This window comes from Vipera ursinii, assembly GCF_947247035.1.
Source record: "Vipera ursinii genome assembly, chromosome: 6".
NCBI lineage: Eukaryota > Metazoa > Chordata > Lepidosauria > Squamata > Viperidae > Vipera > Vipera ursinii.
The window spans coordinates 42,148,914-42,172,926 of record NC_139515.1 but is presented as its reverse complement, the minus strand read 5'-3'; the positions used below and the strand labels follow the sequence as shown (position 1 = coordinate 42,172,926).

The 24,013-nt window shown below is 36.6% G+C and overlaps 1 protein-coding gene and 1 long non-coding RNA gene across 2 annotated transcripts in view; one reads left to right on the top strand and one right to left on the bottom strand.

The window, feature by feature from the left end:
• LOC310642151 overlaps nucleotides 1–24,013 on the bottom strand; it is a 299,722-nt gene that overhangs the window by 245,517 nt on the left and 30,192 nt on the right. The gene's annotated exons all lie outside the window — the stretch shown is intronic.
• Nucleotides 4,026–24,013, top strand: part of WIF1 (WNT inhibitory factor 1) — a 53,528-nt gene continuing 33,540 nt past the window's right edge. Inside the window, exons 1-2 of the mRNA XM_083365594.1 lie at nucleotides 4,026–4,255; nucleotides 5,377–5,516. Of these exons, the coding sequence (XP_083221720.1) occupies nucleotides 4,105–4,255; nucleotides 5,377–5,516 (291 nt within the window). The 5' untranslated portion in view covers nucleotides 4,026–4,104. The remainder of the gene's footprint in view (nucleotides 4,256–5,376; nucleotides 5,517–24,013) is intronic.

The following is a 24,013-nucleotide window of genomic DNA, read 5'->3' as shown; positions in this document are numbered from 1 at the left end:
ACGACCAAAGAAGCATTGAGATGCATCATCTGTGGGGACTGGCACCAAAGGTTGGCACAATTCTTACTGGCACAACACACCACCCTGCACGACCACTGGCAAGAGTCCGGCAGAGCTTTGTTGGGGCAGGTGGCTCATCACAAAATTGGACAGATTGCACCCAGATAGAGTGGCCGCAGAGGTGGTTCAACCCACCCCCATGAGGGAAATTAATTTGGGAGAGCCGGTTTGGGCCAGGAACTATGGGAGTGGACACTTGTGGGTTCAAGGGGTGGTAGTTGACAAAACTGGGCCTGTATCATACATTGTGGAAGGGGAAGGGGGCTGGCAGGTCAGAAGGCACATTGACCAATTGAGGAAGAGGGCCCCTGAGAAACAGCAATGTGATCAGGCCCTTCAAACACCACCCATGGGCTCTGCTGGTTCTACCATGGTCGGTCAAGAGAGACAGGTAGTACTCTCAGATGCCAGCACAGAACAACAACCAGGGACTATGGACCGGACCAACCAGCAGTTTAGCCAGGCCAACGATGACCGTGCGGGAGAGTTTCATGGCCAACTGTCATCCCAGGAGTCTGTCGCCCAGGCAGATGTTCAACCAGTGAGACGTTCTGTGAGGACCCATAAGTCACCAATATATCTTGAGGATTATGTGAGGCCCTGAATGTCAACGCAGTATAGAAGCTGGAATTACCATTGTTAGTGTTGTAGAGTGTATATTGTTCTTATTATGGGGGAAGGGGTGTTGTGTATGCTGGGGACTGTCAATAACAGCAAGCCACTAGGACCAACAGGTGGTGTCAGTCAAGGCTCGGATTAGCTGGCCAGCATTCGGCGGGAATTCCAGATGTGGGGATTGGTTTTGGGAATGTACCTGGCTAGGTATTTTAAGGGGGCCTGGAGGCTCCATTGTCATTTTGTTCCTGCCTACCCGCAATAAAGACTGTTGCTGTGAATCCTGTCTGTTACTTCCATGTGGTCCTGATAATATACAACAAAAGGAAAAATAAGTTAGAGGCAGGCTGCATTTGGAAAGGAGTTTTGTGTTTATTGGCCCAGTAACAACAGTGACAACATGCGTTCCTGATGGCAAATTGGGGTTGTGCGTTGGTTTTTATATGGTTTGGACCTTTTGTGATTTATATGTCATCATCCATATGAAAATGTGTTCTTTCTGGATTTGTTTGTGTTTTACTTGCTATTTTGAAATTTCCTTTGTGATGTGTGGGATTGTGACTGGCCGAAGAGGTGAGGGAAGATGCAAATCTTAAGATGTTTTGTTGTTTTGATTTAATCCTGTTGGCCTAATCAGTTTCAGTTCCTGGTCTATTCTGCTGTCTATTTGGAGATCTCTTTAGCCAAGTCTGGTTTTACAATGTATACATTATTTTATGAATGAAACTTAAGTTTCTTTAAGCTTTGCCTGCAGGCTGTTTTAGTGGAGGAAAGACCGGAGGGGGGGGGTTGCTTTCTGCCTTTGTTAATTAGATTTTTCTCCTTTAGGGGAAATATTCTATTCTGCTTCTTTTTCTTATTCTGTGCAATATTTTATTCTGGGGAGGGGGCTCTTTCTACATTATAAAGCCCTACGTGGCATAAGGCCCAGTTACTTGAGGAACTACCTGTCTCCCATAATATCTGTCTCCCTCGCTGCATTCCATCTGCCACTTGCACTTATCATCTTTTATCATCTATATATTTGTGTTGTATTGATGTGATTGTAATTTTTTTCATTGTTGTGAGTCATCCAGAATCATTGAGAGTCTGGTGGCATACAATCAATTTTTATAATATTAAAATTAATTAATTATGAGTTTTAAAATACTATAAATTCCCTCATGCAATTTTCTATGCATGTTTACCCCAGCACTGGTGTCAGGAAGACTCACTTCAAGATAGCCTCTGGCTTTATTTAATTATTTCTTCATTTATTTAAAAGATATGGCCTTCCATCTTGTACAGAATACAATTCTGGGTGGCTCCTATATATTTCTTTACAGACATATTGTATCACAATATAAATTTTATGTGCTTAATTGTGCTTTGTGTAAGTATATGAAAATGAAATAATAAAAAACAAATTTTAATTTGTAAAATTGTCAACATATCCTTTACCTTTATAATATCTTGGTTAAAATTGAGAATAGGTTTTGTACACTTATTCAAAATTACTGTTTCTTTTACTAAATGGTGAATATTTTTTTTGGTTAAAGAAAAATGCAGCTCATTTCATAAAATCTGTTGAAAGTATTATATAAGGTGCTATTTTAGCACTTAATTGTAGATATTCTGCAGATACATTTTTTTCTACAATATTTTTTCACATGCTTTTTTTCTTACAGATAGCATCTTCTGTTTTAAAGCTTTAAAAAATCCTATGATATATGTTAAGAGTAATCGGTTTTGGTTAATAGAAAGAAGTTGCTAAAACATCAAAATATGTTTTGTACCTGCATTGTTCCTAATATTTATTGAGGTAATGAAACTCGGAAAACGATAGTTTCTGAATTATTACCATGACCAAAATAACATTTTGCTCTAGAGTGCATGCATATACTATTCTATGGCAAAAGAATTTTCAGCTAAAGGGATTTCTATCTAAAGTAGAATTAAGATCAAAACCAAAAATGCACTTCTAAAAGTTATCAGAAACAATTTAAAGGGATGGGGATAAACCTATGGTGAAATGTATCCATTTACATAATCTAATTATGGCATTGGTTACGGTAGTTTTATTGAGGTATGCGAATCAAGTTATTTGTAAAACTGTAAATATTTCTTAACAATTTACTGTTAGGAAGGTCAGCCAGCAGAGGGCCTCACTGCTTTAATAGCAAGTTTGTGTGTAAAAAATTTGTTTAAATCAAAGTCAAAAGGCAGTAAATTGAAGACATGACTGCTTATAATATTGTAGGCAAACTTGACTTACTTTCATGTTCAATGAACATATTGTCAAATTATCATATAATAAAGCCATCCCCTGATCAACTGTATATATATGTATGTATGTATGTATGTATGTATGTATGTATTGTGTGTGTGTATATATATGACATAGAACACTCAATCCTTCTGAATTGCAAAAGAACTAGGCAACCTGGGAAGGCAGTTTTGTAAAATGCTCTGGTTTTTCTGCATCAAGACCCTCGTTATTTTTTAACTGCTAGACAAGTAAATAAAATAAAATAAAACAAAACATAGGTAAGCTGATTATCCTGTCAGCTCATCAGCACCCTTTTCTCCCTTGGTAAGTAAGCAGCATTCTAGGCTGTTTCCAGAAAGAACTTTTTGCCTGTTTCCAGGGATGTTTTCATCAATACTTTCAGGTCCTATATGACTAGTGAGTTTGACTATGAAAGCATTTTTTTTCCTTTGTCTAGACTTCAACGAGGGGTGTTGAGGCATCAGTGAAGGATATAAAAAGTAGTCTTTAAATACGATACACTGGTGTTCTGTTTATTTTTTTCTACATCCCACTGTTTGTGGCATCATTTTTATTTTAAAAATATCGGTTCTTGCCTTCCGTTTCCACAATGAGAAACAAGAAACAAGCTGCATGCTATAAATGGCGAAATAAGAATTAGGACAACCGCAATAAGAAGATGGTAGAGGGGGAAGCACGGTAGGATAAAACTATTGCAAATAGAAACCAGTTACCCAACCCGAGGTCTACAAATTCTCTTTCTTTCTCCCCCCACCAAACACCCTCCCCGCGATTCCTCCATCTCGGTGCTGATAGGCTGCGTCCTCCACAAACTTCTCCAAGGGCCGCTTCTTGGCAGATCATCGCTGCTGCCGCCTAGCGGGGCTGGCTCGCCGCGCTCGCTCCCTACTTCTACGAAGCACACGTTCCTATTCCTAGCCCCGCTCTCACAATCGCTGCGGCTGCCAAAAGGCAAACCCACCTCCAGCCGCCACAGAGCAAGACAACAGACGCCTCCAGCCCGCCTCCTCGGTGCAGAAGTGAGACGCCACCCGGGACGGAGAAGAAGAGCGAGCGGGAAGCAGCGGCAGGCGTGAAGGCGCTCCCTCGAGGAAGGACGTCCTTTCTTGCTTCTCCCCTGCCCCCCCCCCGCCCCGTGGAACAGATAAATCAAGCGCGGCATGGCCCGTGGAATCAGCGCCTTCTGTTCAGCGGCGCTCTGGCTTTGCGGCACTCTGTGCCTCGCTAGCCTGCCGCTTTTGCGCTGCGCACAGCGCCAGGAAGACACCCTCTACATGTGGATTGACGCTCACCAAGCCCGCGTGCTGATCGGTAGGTGAAGCTGGAGCTCACGAGGATCTCTTTCCTCTCTTTGCTCCGCCGTCTGCGCGCGCTCTCGCTTAGACTTCTCTAATATGGAGCTCTGTCCGGATATATATCGCAGCTCCGTTCCTAGTCATCTAGTCTGTTGGTGGGGAATATGAGATTTGTCCTCAAACGCGGGAAGGGCACCGGATTTTTATCTTTCCCCATCCCCACCGACTCATCTTTAGCGCGTGGATTCTCCACAAAGGTAAGTTTAACTCTTAAGCAATAGAGGATACAGCGTTGGAATAGAACTTTGGAATCCATTGCCACCAGATGTACTTATGGCTGCCAACTTGCACAGCTAGGCAAGAGTTTCATAAAGGATAAGGCTACCGATGGCTATTGGTCATTGAGAATGGCTATGCATTGCTTGAAGTATCTTAGGAGTAAGCCCCTGGATAGCTATGAGGAAAAAAATAATGGAAGGGTGCAAAGCTACCAAATGATGGATTAAATAATGGAATTATGGAAAGAAAATGAAAAGTCCCTTGAGGTATTTGGCTTCCCCCAAACAAAATTCCTGAAAAAATAGTTAAGGAGACCATTGCAAAGATTGAAAGAGATTGTAATTCTAGCACTGAACATTTACTTTCATATTGGCATGAAAGAATGGCAACTGTAAACCTGAATGGATTAGTAGTTCTTTCCTGCAAGGTTTTGTGGAACGGTACTGACTTCTTATCAACCTGGTTGCTAAGAGTCAAAAACAACTTGATAACATAATCATTCGATCAAGTTATTTCTTATACAATTTTTAATGTTTAAATTACTATTCTATGAGCAATCTGGAGAAATGATGTGAAACAACTATTTCCAGACATTATGGAGTTAAACCCCAAAAACATATACTTGAGTAATGCATGATGGTGATCCTTTTTTATACATTATACATTCTTTACCCCCATAAGTGACTGAATAGGCATGTCTCTCAGAATATGTATCTTTGTCATAGTTCTGCTAGAGTAATTCTCTGAGAAAGCCTGCACGTTTTCCTATGAAATCCCTTCAAACTGAATGCTTGCTTTTCATCCCATGTTAGTATTTAATTTTCTGCCTGTTTCAACTTAATTGGTTTTATTTTACAGGCTTTGAAGAGGATATTCTGATTGTTTCAGAAGGAAAGATGGCCCCATTCACTCACGATTTCAGAAAAGCTCAACAAAGAATGCCAGCTATCCCTGTCAACATTCAGTCTATAAATTTCACCTGGCAAGCAACAGGAAAGGTATAGATTGGTATAACTTGGCACTGTTGGGGTGGGGGTGGCAGGGAGAGGACAGAAATATTTTGAAGTAGATCGATTTTTATAGTAGAAAGTATTCTAGAATTACACCAAAAAGGCAATACAAAATTAGATGTTGAATTATCTGCCAGATGAAGTATGAATCAATCAAGTCTTTGATAGGCAAAGGTATACAGTGTACTTTCTCTGTATGTGTCTCTCTAATGAAACTCAGTTCCAGATAGTACAAGGCAGTCCCTCAAAATGAGTATTTTGTGTCATGGCAATTTTAAACTTCTTTGGGGGCATGTATTTTGTTATCCAAGGACTCCAGGGAATGTGGCTGATGAGCACTGAAATCAATGGTGTAAGCAAGGTCAAAATGTTTCGGTTCTTTTTATGTTGATTTTTTTTTTAAAAAGCTGATACTTCAATACATCTTTTTAAAGCCTTAAATAAGTATTTTGAAAGACAAAATAATGTCCAACCTAAGGTCACCATCTTGCTGTTTAATTTTTGTGGCACAGTCTTGGGAAGTTTTGAGGGCAGCCCAAATAGGCTGCATACAGCTCTTTCTTAGCCTCTATTCTGGGAGTACCAAGAGTACTCAGGGAGTACTATTCAAAACTAAGAACAATGCTTGATCTTTTGATGGCATGTTGGAGACCACATATTCCATAGGGGTGTCAAACTGGTAGGACGCAGGCTGGAAGCGTCATGCTGAAACTGCGCCCACCCCATTACCGGCAATTGGAAAAAAGTTGCGATACGTCATGTCACATGACATTGCGAGTTTGACACCCCTGCCATAGGGAGTGGAACCAAAAGAAAAGCTAAATAAGATTTCATATCATTGACATGGATATTTAATTCAAATTAAATATAGTTAATATGACTGCTTTAATATTTAACAATATATCTGTTCTGTTCTACTAAACATTATCACTTCATTTAGCACCCAAAGTTTTTACAGACCATATATGGCCAGCAGCCTGACATTTTGTATCCATATTTAAATATAGGTAAATTGACTGAAGTCACTTTTGAGTGGATTTGAGAACTGCTAATGCTAATACAATTGTGCTGTTGATGTTATTAATTAATTAATACCCCACCTTTATTGATGGCGAACCTACTTAACACTACTTCCTTATCCTATTTTCCCAACATCAATCTTGTGAGGTGAGTTGGGCTGAGAGAGATTAGCCCAAAGTCATCCACCTGGTTTTCATGCCTAAAGCAGGATTAAAACTCAGTCTCCTGGTTTATAGCTTGGTGCCTTAAACCAGGGTCTTCAAACTTGGCCCTTTTATGACTTGTGGACTTCAACTCCCAGAATTCCTCAGCCAAACTGGTTCTCCTACTTAATAGTACCGGTAAGTATTTGAAGGAGATGATTGATCAATGGTGGACAAACTTTTACGAGACACAGACTTCCAAGGTAGTATCCCAACTTACAAGTGCAGCTACTGTGACTCAGTTATGCTATTCCTCCCATACCCAGTAGATAGCTGCAAGCTCTGAAGTTTAGATTTTGCCAAAAACAAAATAGCAATTCACTGTTTCAGTGTGCAAAAGGGTTTTGTTTTTGAAAATCATTTATAGAAAATAATAAATTCTGCTGAAAACTCTGTTTACCATATGTTATGCATCTGAGAAGAAAGAATGGGGTAAGACACAATTTTGTAGTGTAGTATATACCATGTAAGTGACTGTGGAGTCCAGATATAGTTTACAAGCTACCTTGTAATTCATTTTTGCTGAGCAATAAAACCTTTTTTTCTGGCAAAAGTTTGAGAAATGTGCTGCTGTTTTCTGTCAGCAGCTACAACAGATGGCTGGCACATGACTCCCTTGCTAAATGAAGTGGGGTCTCAACATGATACTTTGATCTCTGGTGGCACATCCATAACACTAAGATGCAAAATACCACAGAAGGGCAGAAGCTAAATATTAAAGGTTCAGAGCTTTGCTTTTGATATATGGATCCTTGGTTTTATTTTCTTTTTAATATTATCCATAAGTTTTTTCCATTCCATGTTTTCATCTGAAGCATGGAGCTCAAAATATATATCTGATGACAGGGAAGCACAATGAATATGTTGTCTGTGGTGCCAGGTTATATGCATTTGCATTTGCTATACATTGATGACTGTATTAAGCCACCTTTAGCAGCTGTTGTCCAAAATGTGGGATATAAACCTGAGACATAAATAGGAAGAATGACTGAATTCTGAATTGCTTTAAATATTAGGAGAAAAAGATGAAAACCAGATCCCTCCATATAAGCTTTTGTTCTACAATGATATTTGATGTACATTCATTAGTTTTTCTGTAATGTGGTTTTAACCAAAATGCACTGCCATACTTTTGTTTAAATGCTATCACATTTAAATGAAGAAATGGGGAGCCTAGACTACTGTATAGTGTACAACATAAGTCTCAGTACTCTAAGTAGCCCCTGAATTCCTTCTTATCCCCACACCACATCTGATTACTAAAGCTAAAAATGGATGATACAAACATCTGCCATTGGATGTTTATATTTTTATGTTCTAAAAAGAAGTAGATGAGCCCTGCAATGGACCTAATATCATTTAAAAAGGAAATAAAATCTATAAATTTCTTCCAAGATCCAAGAAAAAAAATCCAGGAAATCCTATCCACTTTGCATCATTATCCTACCAACTGCAGCCTTCAATACCCTAAAAAGGTTATACAGGGTTCTGTCAATCCAAACCTTTCAAGAATATAATTTTTTAGTATATCCATAATCTGTCTATTGTTACACTTTGTCACTTGGTTATTTTTTTTATTCTATCCATAACATTATATTTCTGGAGACACACATAGTTAACTACTTTCATATTTTGTAAAAAGAAAATAAAATTTGTGTAAAGCCACAACAAAATGGAGGACTTCCTTAATCAACTCATATATTACTTGTATATTGTGATTTTTAAACAACATTTCTGAAAAATGAAGATTAAAAAATCCCAGTAGCAAAACATCCAATAATTCAAAAATAACTATAAGTATTAAAACAAATCAACTGTTCAATTAAAAAGTTCTATCTTGATGCCCTAAATCAGAGAAAAAGAGTTACCATTTGTAATTCCCAAAGCAATCTGTTAAGATTCTAGGAGAAAAGCTTTTCTGAGCTGTGGATAAAAACATTAAAAGTCTCCTTACAAATTTTATCAGATAACCAGACCCTAAGCCATTTGAGGGGATTTAAAAATTAAAATCTTAAACTGAACCTGGAAAACAGCAGACAAGTAGTGCATTCCTTAAAGTAGGATGATTTGATCATGAGACTGTATTCCTGTTGGAACATAGCAAATTATTTCATTTTACTCTTAACTGGGATTATTTATGTTTTTCAAAGAGCAGAGATTTCTGCAAAAATCTGATACGGCTATAACCAAGGCTTGGATAAGTGATGACAGATCATTCTAAAATGGCTTTCCAGAATGAATAAAGTGACTTTCTCCAATTTGGTGAGGCTAAGTGAGTAGGACTACAACTACCATATCCAGGCAACATGACTCCTGGGAGTGATAGTAATATACCACAGCTGAAGACCAAGTTTAACAAAGATTGTGATAGACAAAGAGAGAGCATACAAGGACATAAAACAGACCTACAAATGGTATTCAAACTATGATGCAACAATTTCCATAAAATGAATGAGCCCCTAACAAACATTGCAGAGAAAATAGGAGGAAAACAAAGCAAAATTAAAAAATGAAAACAGCATGATGGCTTATTTTTAACGCTCGTGGTATGACATGTATTTCATCTAATACTTCTTAGGTTTTATGTTTGTATGTGCGCACGCATGCGCATGCCTTTGAGTCAGTCATGATTCCTGGCAACTGCCTGGACAGACCTCTACAATTTTCTTGGCAAGAGTTTGAAAGTGATTTGCCATTTCTTTCTTTCTGGAGCTAAGACAGAATGACTGGCTTAAATTCAGCCAGCTGGCTTAGTGCCTAAAGTTTGATTTAGAGTTACCCCCAACTGCGTGTTGCCATTGCTGTATACCTAGGCTGTGAAGAGTTGATGGCTGCAGAGAGGCCAATGGGCACATCGCCTAAATCCCAACTGAGCGTTGTGCAGAGGTGTGAGTCTTGCATGGTGATTAGTTGATGTGACTTCCTGTTCTGTGCTTTGCTGTTTGAGCACCCCCTAGCCAGAATGAACATTTGCAGATGTATAAATACAGCAGCTATGCAACCATCTCTGAACGACAAACACATACGTTCCCTGATGTGCTTAAAGCAGAACTAATGATTTCTTGGTTTTCTGGAACCCTAACCCTTAAATCACTACTCTGGACTGGCTCTCAAGTAAAAGATTATCTACCTACTTATCTGGGAATATGTTCCATTAAAATCAAAGGATCTTAAATTTTACAGAGATAGAAAGCTGAAATATTTATTTATTTATTTAATTAATTTAATTTGTATACCGCCCTTCTCCCGAAGGACTCAGGGTGGTGAACAGGGCCATAAATACCAAAATAACCAAAATACAAAATTAAAAACAAATTAAACCCTAGTGTCCAAATGTAAAAATAAATTACATTAAAACAATAATTAAAACCCAAACCCATCAGACCAGGCCGGCTTGTTCAAACAAATAGGTTTTTAGATCACGTCGGAAGGAGCGAAGGTCGGGAGCCATCCGGAGCTCAACCAGTAAACGGTTCCAAAGGTCAGGCGCACCCACAGAGAACGCCCTCCCCCTGGGGGCCACCAGATGGCATTCTCCGACCGGTGGCACCCTAAGGAGGCCCTCTCTGTGGGAGTGCACTGGGCGGAGGGAAGTTGATGCCGGCCGCAGGTGCTCCCTATGTATCCTTGTGATCATTAAATTAAGATTAAATTACTCTCTATTCAATGTGCTATTAATATCATTAATACTGCTGCCTGTAAGTTTTAAAAAACCTCTTTTAAAGAAAAATTGAAAATGAAAAGAACTTATTTATTTTAGACATTCTCTTAATGCCTTGCAGCTTTGATGCAGGTTCACCACATAAGGTACCTTTATTGAATAAAGGGCTTCATACCAGACATTTTATAAATGCAATTAAATAGAACTTCATGGATCAATAAATGGCAGCATTCCATTTTCCACTACAATATGGTATTTGTTATTCCATTTTACTGCTATGGTAGTCACAAACATTTCTATTCTAATAAATATTGAAAAGGTTGATTTTAGTTGTGAAGGGAGTTTGGAACCACATGCTGAAAAGGACTAATAATTAAAATCCATGGGCTGATATAGCGTAGAGGCCAAGAGTGTATACACAATTGAAATTCTCTATATATCTTCCCTTGGAAGAAAGCCAGACTGAATGCAGCAGCACCTCTAAATAGGCATGTATTACCTCTTTCACTCTATATGAATGTGGCTGTGGAAAACACCATATAGGTCTTCTGAAGAATTGTAGAATTGATCTTGGGGAAGGAAGGAGCAAACTTAGAACATTACACAGTCCACAAAATAGGGGAAAATATAAGACAGAAATTCAGATAATTCTGCCTTGGTTTTCTTTAGTGTAAGATGACACAGAGGGAAACTTGGACATGTTTTCAAGATTCTGCTATTCTACTTTACCACTATAAAGAAAGTTGCTGGAATCCTTGTCATGCTTATAGTGACCACATGTCCTTTATTTATAAAGGATAGTCCTTTACGGTATTTCAGAAAGCTGTCCTTTAGATTTTTTAAAATTTAATTATTTTCTTGTTTTGCTCTTGAATTTTCTTTTGTGAAACAAAATTATAAATGTACACATTAATTTTTTTTATCCTTAGAAAACATGCCTCTTTTTCAGGTTTGTCCTTTATATTTTCTAAGAAAATATGATTACTGTAGCCATAACTGTTTCTTGACCTGGGCTATCCTGAAGTGCCAATACCTAAAATTTTCACTGTAACATAGATTTGTTCAGGATGTTGGAGTAGAGTCAGGCATATCTTTTTCTCATTTTAATATACAATACATGTACTGAATAATTACAAGTAGTAATAGACATACAACTATTCATTTAATGACCTTTCAAAGTTACAATTGCACTGAAAAAAGTGAATAATTATTGTTTTTCACACTTACGACCATTGCAGCATCCCCATAGTCATATGATCAAAATTCAGCTGCTTTGCTTTGCATGTATTTATAACAGTTGCACTTTCCAGGGGTCATATGAACATCATTTGTAAACGTCCCAGCTGGCTTCCAACAAACAAAGTCAATGGGGGAAGCCATATTCATTTAATGACTGCACAATTCACTTAACTGTGGCAAAAATGTCGTAAAAAAGGGCAAAACTCACTTAACAACCACCTTGCGTAAAAAGGAAAATTTGGGGCTCAGTTGTGGTCTCACGTACACTTATTACACTAGTTACCATTACTATATTACTTTTTTATTCGTTTTATTCAATTATAACATAAAATGTGAAAATACAAAAGCAAATAGTAGGGGACAACAGTAGAAAAAGAAAACAAAAAAGGTGTGAAGAAAGGGAGGGGAAAGAAACAAAAGGCATTGACTTCCGAATCTCTCAGTTGCAGTAAAATCAGACATTAAAATCAAATCTCAGCTTTTTACATTTCTATAGTAGTATGCACTATCCATTTCTGTATCTCCAAATCAGTCTAATCAGTAAAACCCAAAATCATAATACCATTTTTTTCCACCTCAGGCACAAAGTCCAGAAGCGGTTTCCAAATAGAAACAGAAGTAGTCTTTTCTTTTATCAGCACAGTCAATTTGGCCATCTCTGCTAATTCCATCAGCTTTTGTAACCATTTCATCCATGGCAGGAATCGAGGCATCCTTCCACTTTTGTGCATAGAGCAATCTTGCTGCTGTTACCATATATAAAATAAGAGTTCCAAACTTTTTCCCCAGTTCTCTTTCCATTAGGCACAGAAGGAAAATTTCTGGTTTAATCTTTATGTTCACTTTAAGAATTTTCTGCATTAATATATGAATCCTACTCCAATATTTCTTTGCCTTATCACATGTCCACCATAAATGATAAAAAGTCCCTTCTTTACATTTACATTTCCAACATTCATTTGAAATACCTTTATACATTCTAGGTAACGTATCTGGTGTTAAATACCAGCAATACCTCATTTTGTAAAATTTTTCTTTTAGGTTATAATTTAATCTGAAATTTAAGCCTTTTATCCACATATTCTCCCATTGTTCAAACATCACATTATACCCAAAATTCCTTGCCCACTGGATCATACAGTGTTTTACATGTTCATTTTCCAAATTCAATTTTAATAATGTTTTATAGACCTTGGCAATTATATGATCATCACTACCACACAGTAGGATTTACAGTTCATTTTTAACAAATTTAAAACCATGGACTTTTTTGTCTAGTTTAAATCTTTCCTTCATTTGTTGATATGTAAACCAGTGACAAGCATGACCTTCTAATTCTAATTCTTCCATAGACTTGAGGATGGGGTCTCCAGAATTGAAAGATACTGTTTTACCATATGTCCACCAGTCTGGCTTCATTTCTAAAAAAAGCTTCTTGGGGGGGACACCCATAGGGGCAATTTTGTAAAAAAAACTTGTTTTATATTTATTCCAAACTCTTAATATGGCATGTCTAATAAAATGATTATTAAAATCAACATTTATTTTATCGTACCATAAATACCCATGTCATCCAAACCTTAATTCATGGTCTTCCAAATGAAGCAGCCTCTAATTCTGGAGGTTTACCCACTCTTTTAACCAAGCCAAACAGCATGCATAAAAATATAATTTCAAATCTGGTAAACCCAGAACCGCTCTTTCCTTGGCATCTTGCAATAACGTGTATTTGATTCTTGGTTTCTTTCCTTGTCATATAAATTTAGAGATATCCTTCTGCCACTGTTTAAATGGAATAACCGATGCAAGTATTGTTATTGTCTGGAACAGAAAGAGCATCTTTGGTAAAACATTCATTTTAATTACTGAAATCCTGCCCAGTAATGATAAATGTAGTTTGTTCCATCTTTGTAGATCCTTTTTTATATCATTCCAAAGAGGTACATAATTATTTTGAAACAGTTTTGTGTTTGTCAACATAACCCCCAAATATCTCACCTTTTTCTCCACCTTGAAATCAGACCTTTTACTCAATATATCACCATCCTGGGAGGACATAATCTTGATCAACATTGTTGTTTTCTGTTTATTTATTTTAAAACCTGCTAGAACCCCAAACTCATTTAATTTTCTCAACATAAATAGCTTTAACTCCTTGAATAAAGCTCTCTCCAAAGTCCATTTCTTCCAGGACTTTAAACATAAAAGTCCAATTTAGATTGTCAAAGATCTTCTCTGCATCTAGGAATATTAAAGCTGCCTGTTTCTCATTGTGGTATTGTAATTATTCAATGATATTCAGAACAGTCCTCACATTATCCCTTAACTGTCTTTCTGCCAGAATTGCAGCAAAGAGTTTATACTCATTATTCAGTAGTGAAATTGGTCTATATTTCTTTGTATTTGTAGGATGTTGACCCTCCTTCGGTAATAACACAATATTGCCTTCCTTCCATGTTTGGGGTATCATTCCCTCCTGAACTAATGTCATTCATTATGTACTTTAGTGGCTGTAGAAGTTCCTCCTCAAAGCACTTATAGTATTGACTTGTAAGGCCATCTGGTCCTGGAGCTTTACCTGATTTCATTTTTTTTAATAGCTTGTGATATTTTGAAGACTGTTATTGGGTCATTCATAAGTTGCCTCTGGGATTGTGATAACTTAGGTAACCTTTGTCTTAAAAGATATTCATTTATTTTAGACCTGTCTAACACCTATTTTTTTATACAAGTTAGAATAAAAATTATGAAAAGTCTTTTTAATGTTCACTATCAGTCATTACCTTGTCACCTTCACTAATGTTCTCAATCATTCGTTTTTCTCTTCCCTTCCTTAATTTATATGCCAACCATCTCCCTGGTTTATTTGCAAATTCAAAATGTCTTTGTTTCACATATGTCATTTTTGTTTCTATTTCTTAAACTGTTAACATAGACAATTGTTGCTGTAACAATGTAATTTGATGTGAATTTTTTACATCCGTATTACTTTTGAAACAAATTGCTATTGATTCCTTGGAATTTGTTTGCTAAAAACATTTGTTCATTTTCTTTTTTATATACAAGTTTTATTGATTTTTTAAGATTTACATATACATGTATTTGTGAAACAATATGGTGGTTGGGTAGTTAAAATAAGAAATAACCAGTTGTAAATAGTTCAGGTTGCATCAACAGAGATGCCCTCTCTGATTCCCTTAGTTATTAATAGTCAAAATAGGCAAGTTAGTACACTTCTAGTTGTAACCTAGTCAATTAACAAAATTTAAAATATATTTTCACTTATACATATCAATATCCTGTTTTTAAATTTTATCTACAGTAATTGCAATAGGATATTCTAGAATAGCCTATAGTATATAGAAGAAAGCTTAATTTTTGGGTAACCCACAATTCCCTATTTCAATAAAGAATAATTCTCTTGTTTACAAAACTTACATTGTTCATTACAAAACATTCTTATGTTTTACCATTAAAGTCTAGTTTTCATCTTAACAAATCACCAGTTATTAGAAATATATATTTTTATCTTAACCGTTCAACAATTATTAAAATATTATCTTTTATATATAAAATTCTAGATTCTATACTATAGTTCAAAAGTAACCACTAATATATTCTATGTCATCTTGACCATACATCAATTATTAAAATACTATCTTTTGATATGTCATTCCAAGTTCTATAATATAGTTCGGAGTTATATTCTAAAAGCATACTTTTGTTTTCCTTTACAGATCTAAAAGCTAAATGTAAAATCAGTTATATTTTTTAGAAATTCCCCTTAATCTATTGAAAGATATTTTTTATAATATTTTTTTAGTTTTCCAACATTTACAATAATATCTTTAAGAAGCAACGTGGTATCCGAGTTACAGTATTTCCATTTCAAACAAATAATATTATTACAGATCTCCACATTATTATAACCAATACTTCCTCTCTCTTTTTTCTTAGATATATACCATCTCTTATCTGGATTAACATATTTCTTATTGCTATTCATCAAACATTTAATAGTTTATTTTATTTTATTTTTTAAATATATATCCATCAATCTTTTAGTATATTTCATATTTTAACATTCCATCTTTATTTTTTCTATTTTTTTTACTTTTTTTCTTTTTTTATTGAAAAGTTTTACAGTACATTTTATCTTTAACAATCCCCCCTCCCCCCACCCCTACCTAACCCTCCCTATCCCTCCTCCCCATTCCCCCTCCCCCCCCCACTTCCCAGAGCTAAGTACAAGGTATAAAAACAAAGAACAATCATAAACATCCATATGCTAAAAACAATAAACTATTAATTCTATCGCCCTCTAGCTCATATAAAATGACTACAAGCAATACTAATGTTACATATAAAAAGAAAAAAAAGAAAAAAGGAAAGGAAACTTATTCAAATGCTAAATGAAACTTTTTAGTCCCATATTTGTTCTGAATATAATCAATCCACTTTTTCCACTCCATAATATAACGTTCTTGCGAATGATCTTTCAAGTAAGCCGAAATCTTTGCAATTTCCGCCAGGTCAGAAACCTTTAGAGTCCATTCTTCTATAGTCGGCAGTTCCTCCTTTTTCCAATATTGACCTATTAAGAGTCTTGCTGCTGTAATTAAATTCAACATCAACTTAATGTCCACAACAGTAGCATCTGTAATTATGCCCAGCAAAAACAATTGCGGACAAAACTTTATCCTTTGCTTAAAGATCTTCTGCATATTCCACCAAATTTTTATCCAAAAAGCCTTAACCTTTTTGCAGGTCCACCATATATGAAAATACTTATTTTTTTTATTTTTTTATTTTAATTCCATTTATATCCCGCCCTTCTCCGAAGACTCAGGGCGGCTTACAAGCTTAGCAGTAGCAAATACGTTGCATCTTCACCACCACATCTCCAACATTTAGGTTGATAATTCGGATACATACTTGCAAGCTTTTTAGGATCTAAATGCCATCTATAAAACATTTTATAAAAGTTCTCTCTTAGGTTTTGGGCTTGCGTGAATTTTACGTTCCTCACCCAGATCTTTTCCCAAGTATCCATTGTAATAACTTCTTGGATATTCTGGGCCCATTTTATCATACAGTCTTTAACAAGTTCTGTTTCTGAGTCAATATCTATCAATGCAAGATAAATCCGTTTAATATGTGCTAGACCCTGATTTCTAATTTGCTTTATCAAATTTTCATCAGTCATTGAGAAACCAATTTTCTGGTCTTCTTTCCACCTGGCACGTAATTGAGTATATTGGAACCAAGTTTGAACAATCTTCTCATCTCGCAAGAGATTGTACGGCTTCAAACACCAGACGTTCCTTTCCAAACTTAAGATCTCCTTATACATAGTCACATCATGTTTGAAGCCTACATTTATGTTTTCTATTGCATGTTTCGGGATTGCCCACAACGGCATCTTGCAGTCTAACTTATGTCTATACTTCTTCCAAACTCTCAACAATGCCTGTCTTAAAATATGCACTTTAAATACATTATCTACCTTCTTATCATACAACAACTATGCATGCCAGCCAAATAACAAGTCATGGCCCTCAAGATTTAATAATCTCCCTTGTGTCAAATTAATCCAATCACTTATTCCTGACAACGCAGCAGCTTCATAATATAATTTAAGATTAGGCATTTTAAGACCACCTCTTTCACGAGTATCCTGCATAATCTTAAGTTTAATTCGTGGCCTTTTCCCTGCCCAGACAAATTTATTGATACCCCGTTGCCATTCTTCCAAATTAGAATCTTTTTTAAGAATCGGTATCATTTGGAATAAAAATAAAAATTTAGGCAGGACATTCATTTTCACTGCTGCAATTCTTCCCAGTAAAGACAATTGCAATTTTTCCCAACTCTCCAATTCTTTTTGAATTTTTCCCCATAACTTTTCATAATTATTTTTATATAACTTTGCATTTGAGGGTGACAGATACACCCCCAAATATTTAACCCTTTTAACAATCTCAAATCCAGTTAATCCTTCTAAAAGGGCCTTTTGCGGTATTGTCATATTTTTGGCCAAAATTTTTGTTTTTTGTACATTAACCTTAAATCCAGAAACCTTCCCATATTGCATTATTATCTCCATCAGGTCCACAACAGAGCTTTCTGGCTGAGTCACCGTAACAACCAGATCATCTGCAAATGCCCTCAATCTATAATCCTGATCTCTAATTTGAATGCCCTTAATTTTTTCCGAATTCCGTATTTTTATCAATAATATCTCCAATGTTAAAACAAATAATAAAGGTGATAACGGACACCCTTGTCTTGTGCCCTTCTCAATATTGCATACTTCAGTCAGACTATTGTTAACTATTATTCGGGCAGTTTGTTTTTGATATAATGCCCTAATTGATTGTAAAAATTTATCCCCAAAATTCATTTTATCTAAAACTTTCATCAAAAATTGCCAATTCAATTGATCAAAAGCTTTTTCAGCATCTAAGAAAATTAGCGCCGCAGGGATCTGGTTGTTCCTTTCCAAAAACTCCACCACATCAACTATATGCCTCACATTATTTTTCATTTGTCTACCACTAATAAACCCGGTTTGATCCCCATGAATCATCTGTTGCAAAAACCCTCATCAATCTATTAGCTAATACCTTAGCAAATATCTTGTAGTCTGTATTTAAAAGTGATATTGGTCTGTAGTTTTTTACTTGAGTAGCATCTTGATCTTCCTTCGGAATCAAAGAAATAAAAGCAGTTCTCCAAGACGGAGGCACCTTTCCCCCCTTCTGAATTGTCTGAAACAATTCCCTTAATGGCTTTATCAGCTCCAATTGTAAATGTTTGTAGTAGACCGCAGTCAGACCATCCGTACCTGGCGCTTTATCCAACTTCAATTCCTTAATTGCTATAAAAATTTCTTCTTCTGTTATCAATTGATTAATCTCCTCCTTTTGTTCCTGTGTAAGAACCCGGATGCTAGCATTCTTCAAATATACATCAATATCTGTTTCATTAATCTTCTCCTTAACATATAGTTTAGAATAAAAATCCACAAAGGCTTCCTTGATAAGATCCTGTTGAAACACAACCTTTCCTTTGTATTCAATTTTATCTATGTTAGAGGCCCTTTGTTTTTTCCTTAACCTGTAAGCTAGCCACCTACCTGGTTTATTGGCATTGCAAAAAGTGTTATGCCTAGCAAACCGTAAGTTAGTTGCCACCTGATCAGCCATCAACTTATCAAATTGTCCTCTTAACAAGTTAATAACCTCTTTAATCTTCACATCCGATGGATTCAAAATTAGGGCCTTTTCTTTTTCCCTAATTTCATTCTCCAGTTCTTTCCTCCTAATTTCCATATTACATCTGTATTTATTATTCATATGTATTAATACCCCTCTCATATAAGCTTTGCTAGCATCCCAAACCATGTACATAGAAGTATCCTTGTTTATTTTAATTTCAAAAAAGTCTTTCATCTGCTTTTTGCATTCTTCCATATTTCTCTGATTTCTAAACAAATTCTCATTTACGCGCCAGGAGCGCCTATCTCTATTGTCCTTATTAATCTCTAACCAGACTGGACTATGGTCAGATATAGTTCTTGAACAGATCTTTATCTTCTTAATCCTAGAAAAACAATCGTTAGTCAGTAATATAAAATCAATCCTAGAAAAAGATTGGTGTCTATCAGGAAAAAAAGTATAATCCTTTTCATGTAAATGCGTTTCACGCCAAATGTCTCGTAATTCCAGATCATCCTTCATTTCAAAAAAAGATTTAGGCAGTCTAGCATGACTCGGGGCATGTTTAAAAAAACCCGATTTGTCCAGCTGTACATCCAAGACACCATTCCAATCTCCCATAAAAATAAAAGATTTATAATCCAACTGGGTAATCTTTGTATGTAGTGAACTATAAAAGTCAGCTTGTTGTTGATTTGGAGCATACAGTCCAACTAAAAGCGTTTTTTTTTGCCTTCTACCAGCAAATCTATCATAACATATCTTCCTTGCTTATCTACTTCAATTAGTTCCGCTGTCAGAGTATTCTTAACATAAATAACCACTCCATTTTTCTTATTCATTGCAGAAGCAATAAATTGCGTACCCAACCTTGAATTCAACAAGTACTTTTGGTCCATAACCCTAATATGCGTTTCTTGCAAGCAAATAACGTCAGTCTTAAATTGTTTTAAATATTGAAAAACTTTCTTTCTCTTCTGTGGTGAATTTAATCCATTAACATTCCAGGTTAGGAACTTAGTCGCCATTCTTGGCATCCCGAAGCTTCTGGAGCATGTCTGCCAGGACCCCTTTAACTTCCTTAGGCCGCGCCCCTCCCACAGCTTCACTGTAAGTACGCTTTGGAGGTTCCATAACTTTCTGCTGATCTTGTTCTTGCTCTTGTCTCACTCGTCTTAAAGCGGCACGCGTCATCCTCTGCTCTCCAGCAGCTGCCGATGAAACTGTAATTTGATCCCCTCCAGCACCATTCTCCTCTGTCTGTGTTCCATCAGCATCTTGAGGCTTTCCCTCGCCATATCCCTTTACAGCTTCCAGAAGTGATAGAGGGGTTGCTTTTAAAACTTTGCTGTAAAAATCACGTGCCTGAGTCACTGTAACCAGACGGTGTCTTTTACCTTCATGCATCACCACCATGCCCACTGGGATCTCCCATCTAAACGTGATGTCACATTTCTTAAGTTCCTGTGCTAGGAAGGCAAAATCTTTCCTTCTCCTTAAAATCTTTGGAGGAATCTCTTTTAAAACCAGAACTTCTTGCTCAGCAACCACAAACTTAGTATCATAAGCAACTTGAATAACTTCATCCCTAATTGCTCTCTTTGTAAAGTAAACCACCACATCTCTAGGTAACTTTCTCTGCCTTGCAATCCAGGAGTTCACATGAAAGATTTTATCTATACTTCCCTCAATTTCAGCTGCTGATTGGCCCAGTATCACTTCCAAAGCCTCGGAGATCAGCTGCTTTAAATCTTCTTTAGGATTCTCTTTTAAGCCCCTGATTCTGATAGCAAAATCCATCTGATGGTACTGGACCAGACTCAAGTCTCCATCCATTTTATCCCTTATATTTTCATTCTCTAATACTTTTACTTCTAATATAGAGTTCTTTTGACTAAGATCCTCCACTTTTTCATCCAAGCTTTGCACACATTCAGCCACATTTTCAATTGTAGACAAGATGTCTGCCCTCATTGCTCTAAACTTCTCTTCCAACTTCTCTTCCATTTTCTCCTCCATTTTCTCCTCCAGCTTTTCCATCATATCTGACATTAATTGTGTTTGCTTTTCAAAGGCATCCTGTAAATCTTTAAGAGTCAGTGCCGGAGCAGGTGCGGGAGGGAGCAAAGCTTGCAACGAAATCTGTTGCACCGGGGAAGCCCCCGCACTCCGAAGAACTTTAGAGGCTTTCGTCGCCATCTTCCCCCACTTTCACTTGTTGCGCACTTTCACTTTTAATCCATAAAATCCGTTGAGCTAGAGAGTAAAGATAAAAGTCCACTTCACCTTGACCTCCTGTACCGCTCTGCCTGCATCTTGATACTCAAGAGTTTTTCCTTCTGGCAGGGGTGGTTGCTAACGCTTGGCTCTGCTCCAAAAATCACAGAACAGAGACGCTGCACAGCCCGGAGCAAAGCCAGGCTTTGGGGGGGCTCGATCCTTCAGCCGCCCAAACGTAAAGCTCAGGCGGCCCCGGAGAGCTCAACCCCTACATGGGGCCTCACCCCCTCCTCTTCTCCCAGGGAGGGGGCTTCCGAATCACCAAAACAGCTGATCGACGCTGTTTTTCAGTGATTCAACAAAGCTGCGGAGCGGACAGCCCAGAGATGGCTGTCTTCAGCGTCGCATCACCACCGGAAGTCCAACATTCCATCTTAAAAACATCAAACACCTTATCTATTTTTTTCTAGCTTAATTTACATTGGTATTAAAATTAAAACGTTTAAGATTTCTCAATTTCATATCACTAAAAAATCTCTTTTTCCTTTATACAATTCTCTTCAATATCTGGTAGTGTAATCCAGTTCTCATTTATCTCATTTCCATATCTATAACAATTATAGAATATTAAAAATAGTAATCATTAAAATACATATCACAAGGAGGAGAAGAAAAAAGAGAGAAAAGAAAAAAAACAGAAAGAAAAGAAAGAAAAAGAAAAGAGGAGGGCAGTAAGATATTCTTATTTCTCATTTATAGTTTCCAAATATTAAAAATTAACCAAAATTTGTTCCATTTTAACATTCAAAACATCCTTCATGTCTCTGCATCCAAATATATTAGTTATACTCTATCATTCTTAACCCATATCGTTGAGAAAAACTCAATAGTTCAATATTAATATTCATACGTTTGTATTTTATTTATTTTTATTATTATTTTTATTAGTTAATCAATATTTTTATCTACTCATCAAAACATTCTCATAGTCCCAGAACCATCCTGTCTTTTTTAATATTATCTATTTGGCCTCCTAAAAATGTTCATATTTTTTCAATCGTATTCTTGCTTTCTTCCTTTGCCATGCCATTTTACGCTTCTTTGCCTCAGGGTCATCAAAGCATTCTTGTATTACTATTTCATATTGAAGTGGACCTCCAGACTCCACCATTGAAGAATTAAAGAATCTGCCAAGAGCACCAAATCTTATTATTTTCACCTCTTGGTACAATTGTCCTGGTTCAAATAAACTTCCTTCCATATTTTCTCCATAACCATCTTCAAAAACCTGTATTTGTTGACTATTTAATTCTTCTGTCAGTGTATTTGATTGTTCAATTTCTTCTATTAAGTTCTGTCCCAGTAAAATATTAGTTGTAGTCACAGTTTGAATTTGAGTTTGTTCCGAGATTCTTTCTAATTCTTTCCCAAAAGCTCTTATTTCATCGCCAGCTGTAGAAAAGAGCTGATAAGTTTGGTAAGATATTTCCCACAGAGCATGAATTTGTTTTTGAAACTCTTCCATTCTAAGCTTTCACAGCTGATGTTCAAGGTTACTCTTTATCTTATTTTCTTAAATATTTTCTTGGTTTTTTTGTTTTTTTTAAAGAGAAAGTCAGAATTGCAATTTCAAATTTAGCCACTGGGTGTCCCCCAAGTATCCCCCACTTCTTCTATTTGGTTTTGGATTATCTTTTCCTCATTTAAAGTCAAAATTTGATATGGTGGCTTTAAGTTGTCAGATTTTTCTTGCAGTTTGGCTTTAATTTGCTCTGTCATTGCCAAAATCGTGTCCAGTATCAGTTTATAATCAAATTTAATAAAATAAATAAATAAATAAATGTGGTGGGATGTATTCATCCATTTCATTGTTGTTTGCAGCTAAATCTTACATGGAGGCTGTTTTAATAATTGTCAAAGATTTTCCACCTCCTGAAGAGTTGTATTCAGTGCCAGGTGTTCCCACACTTATCTTTAAGCATAGTGTCAAGGGCAGCTCTGTTATTCAGTCAGCTCTCACAATAGAAAACGGAAATTTACTTGCTGTACCAGGTTTTGCCACAAGATGTCATTAATAACATATAACATGCAATGTAAGAATTTTCTTTCTTTCTTTTTTTCCCAAACTAATATAGAACTTTTGTAGGATTAGTCTAAATTTTTTCCTTAATTCACAGCTTAGAAAGAAAATAGAGTAGTGGATCCCCAGCAACAAATAGAAGCTTTTTAGTAAATACAGATGAAATTGCTTAATTTCTTTGCTGAATTAATTGATTTTCTTTTGAAGCTTTGATGCTTTAAGATTTGTTCCCAGAGTAGATATTCACCGTTTTCTCAAAAAATGGGGAAGGAGATTTTCAGGAAAGTCCCACAGGAAGATGGTTAAGGAATAGGAAAGGTAAAAGCTCACCCAGGTCCTCCAGATTGCTTCTTAGTGCTAGGTAGTGCTTTTGGCTTTCAGCAGGGAGCGGCTTAGTGATCAGCCATCTTTATGGCCGGTCTCTTCTTCTTCGGGACAAAGGAGATGATCCTGGATTCCAGCGGAGGGCTTCCACCCTTCTGTGATTGCAGGGAAGTCCTCCTCTCAGTAATCACCCCTCCAGGGCAATTTTTGACCCTTTTCAGGGTCCTCCAAAAAAGAAAGAAATGGACGGCAGGAAGCAGACTGTTCCTGTGTGTCCGGAAGCGCCGCGTGCACGAACCGGAAGCCATTTTCATTTTCAAGAGCACTTTTTCAATTTCTTTTTTTCTGATCATAAGTGTTTATAGTTCCGTACCTTAATGTTGTACTGTATAAGCCATTTGTGTTTATGCACATGGTCACTCATGCCCTAGTCATCTTTTGGCTGGATTACTACAACATGCTCTACATTGGGCTACCCTTGAAAAGAATTCAGAAGCTGCAGCTGATGCAGAATACTG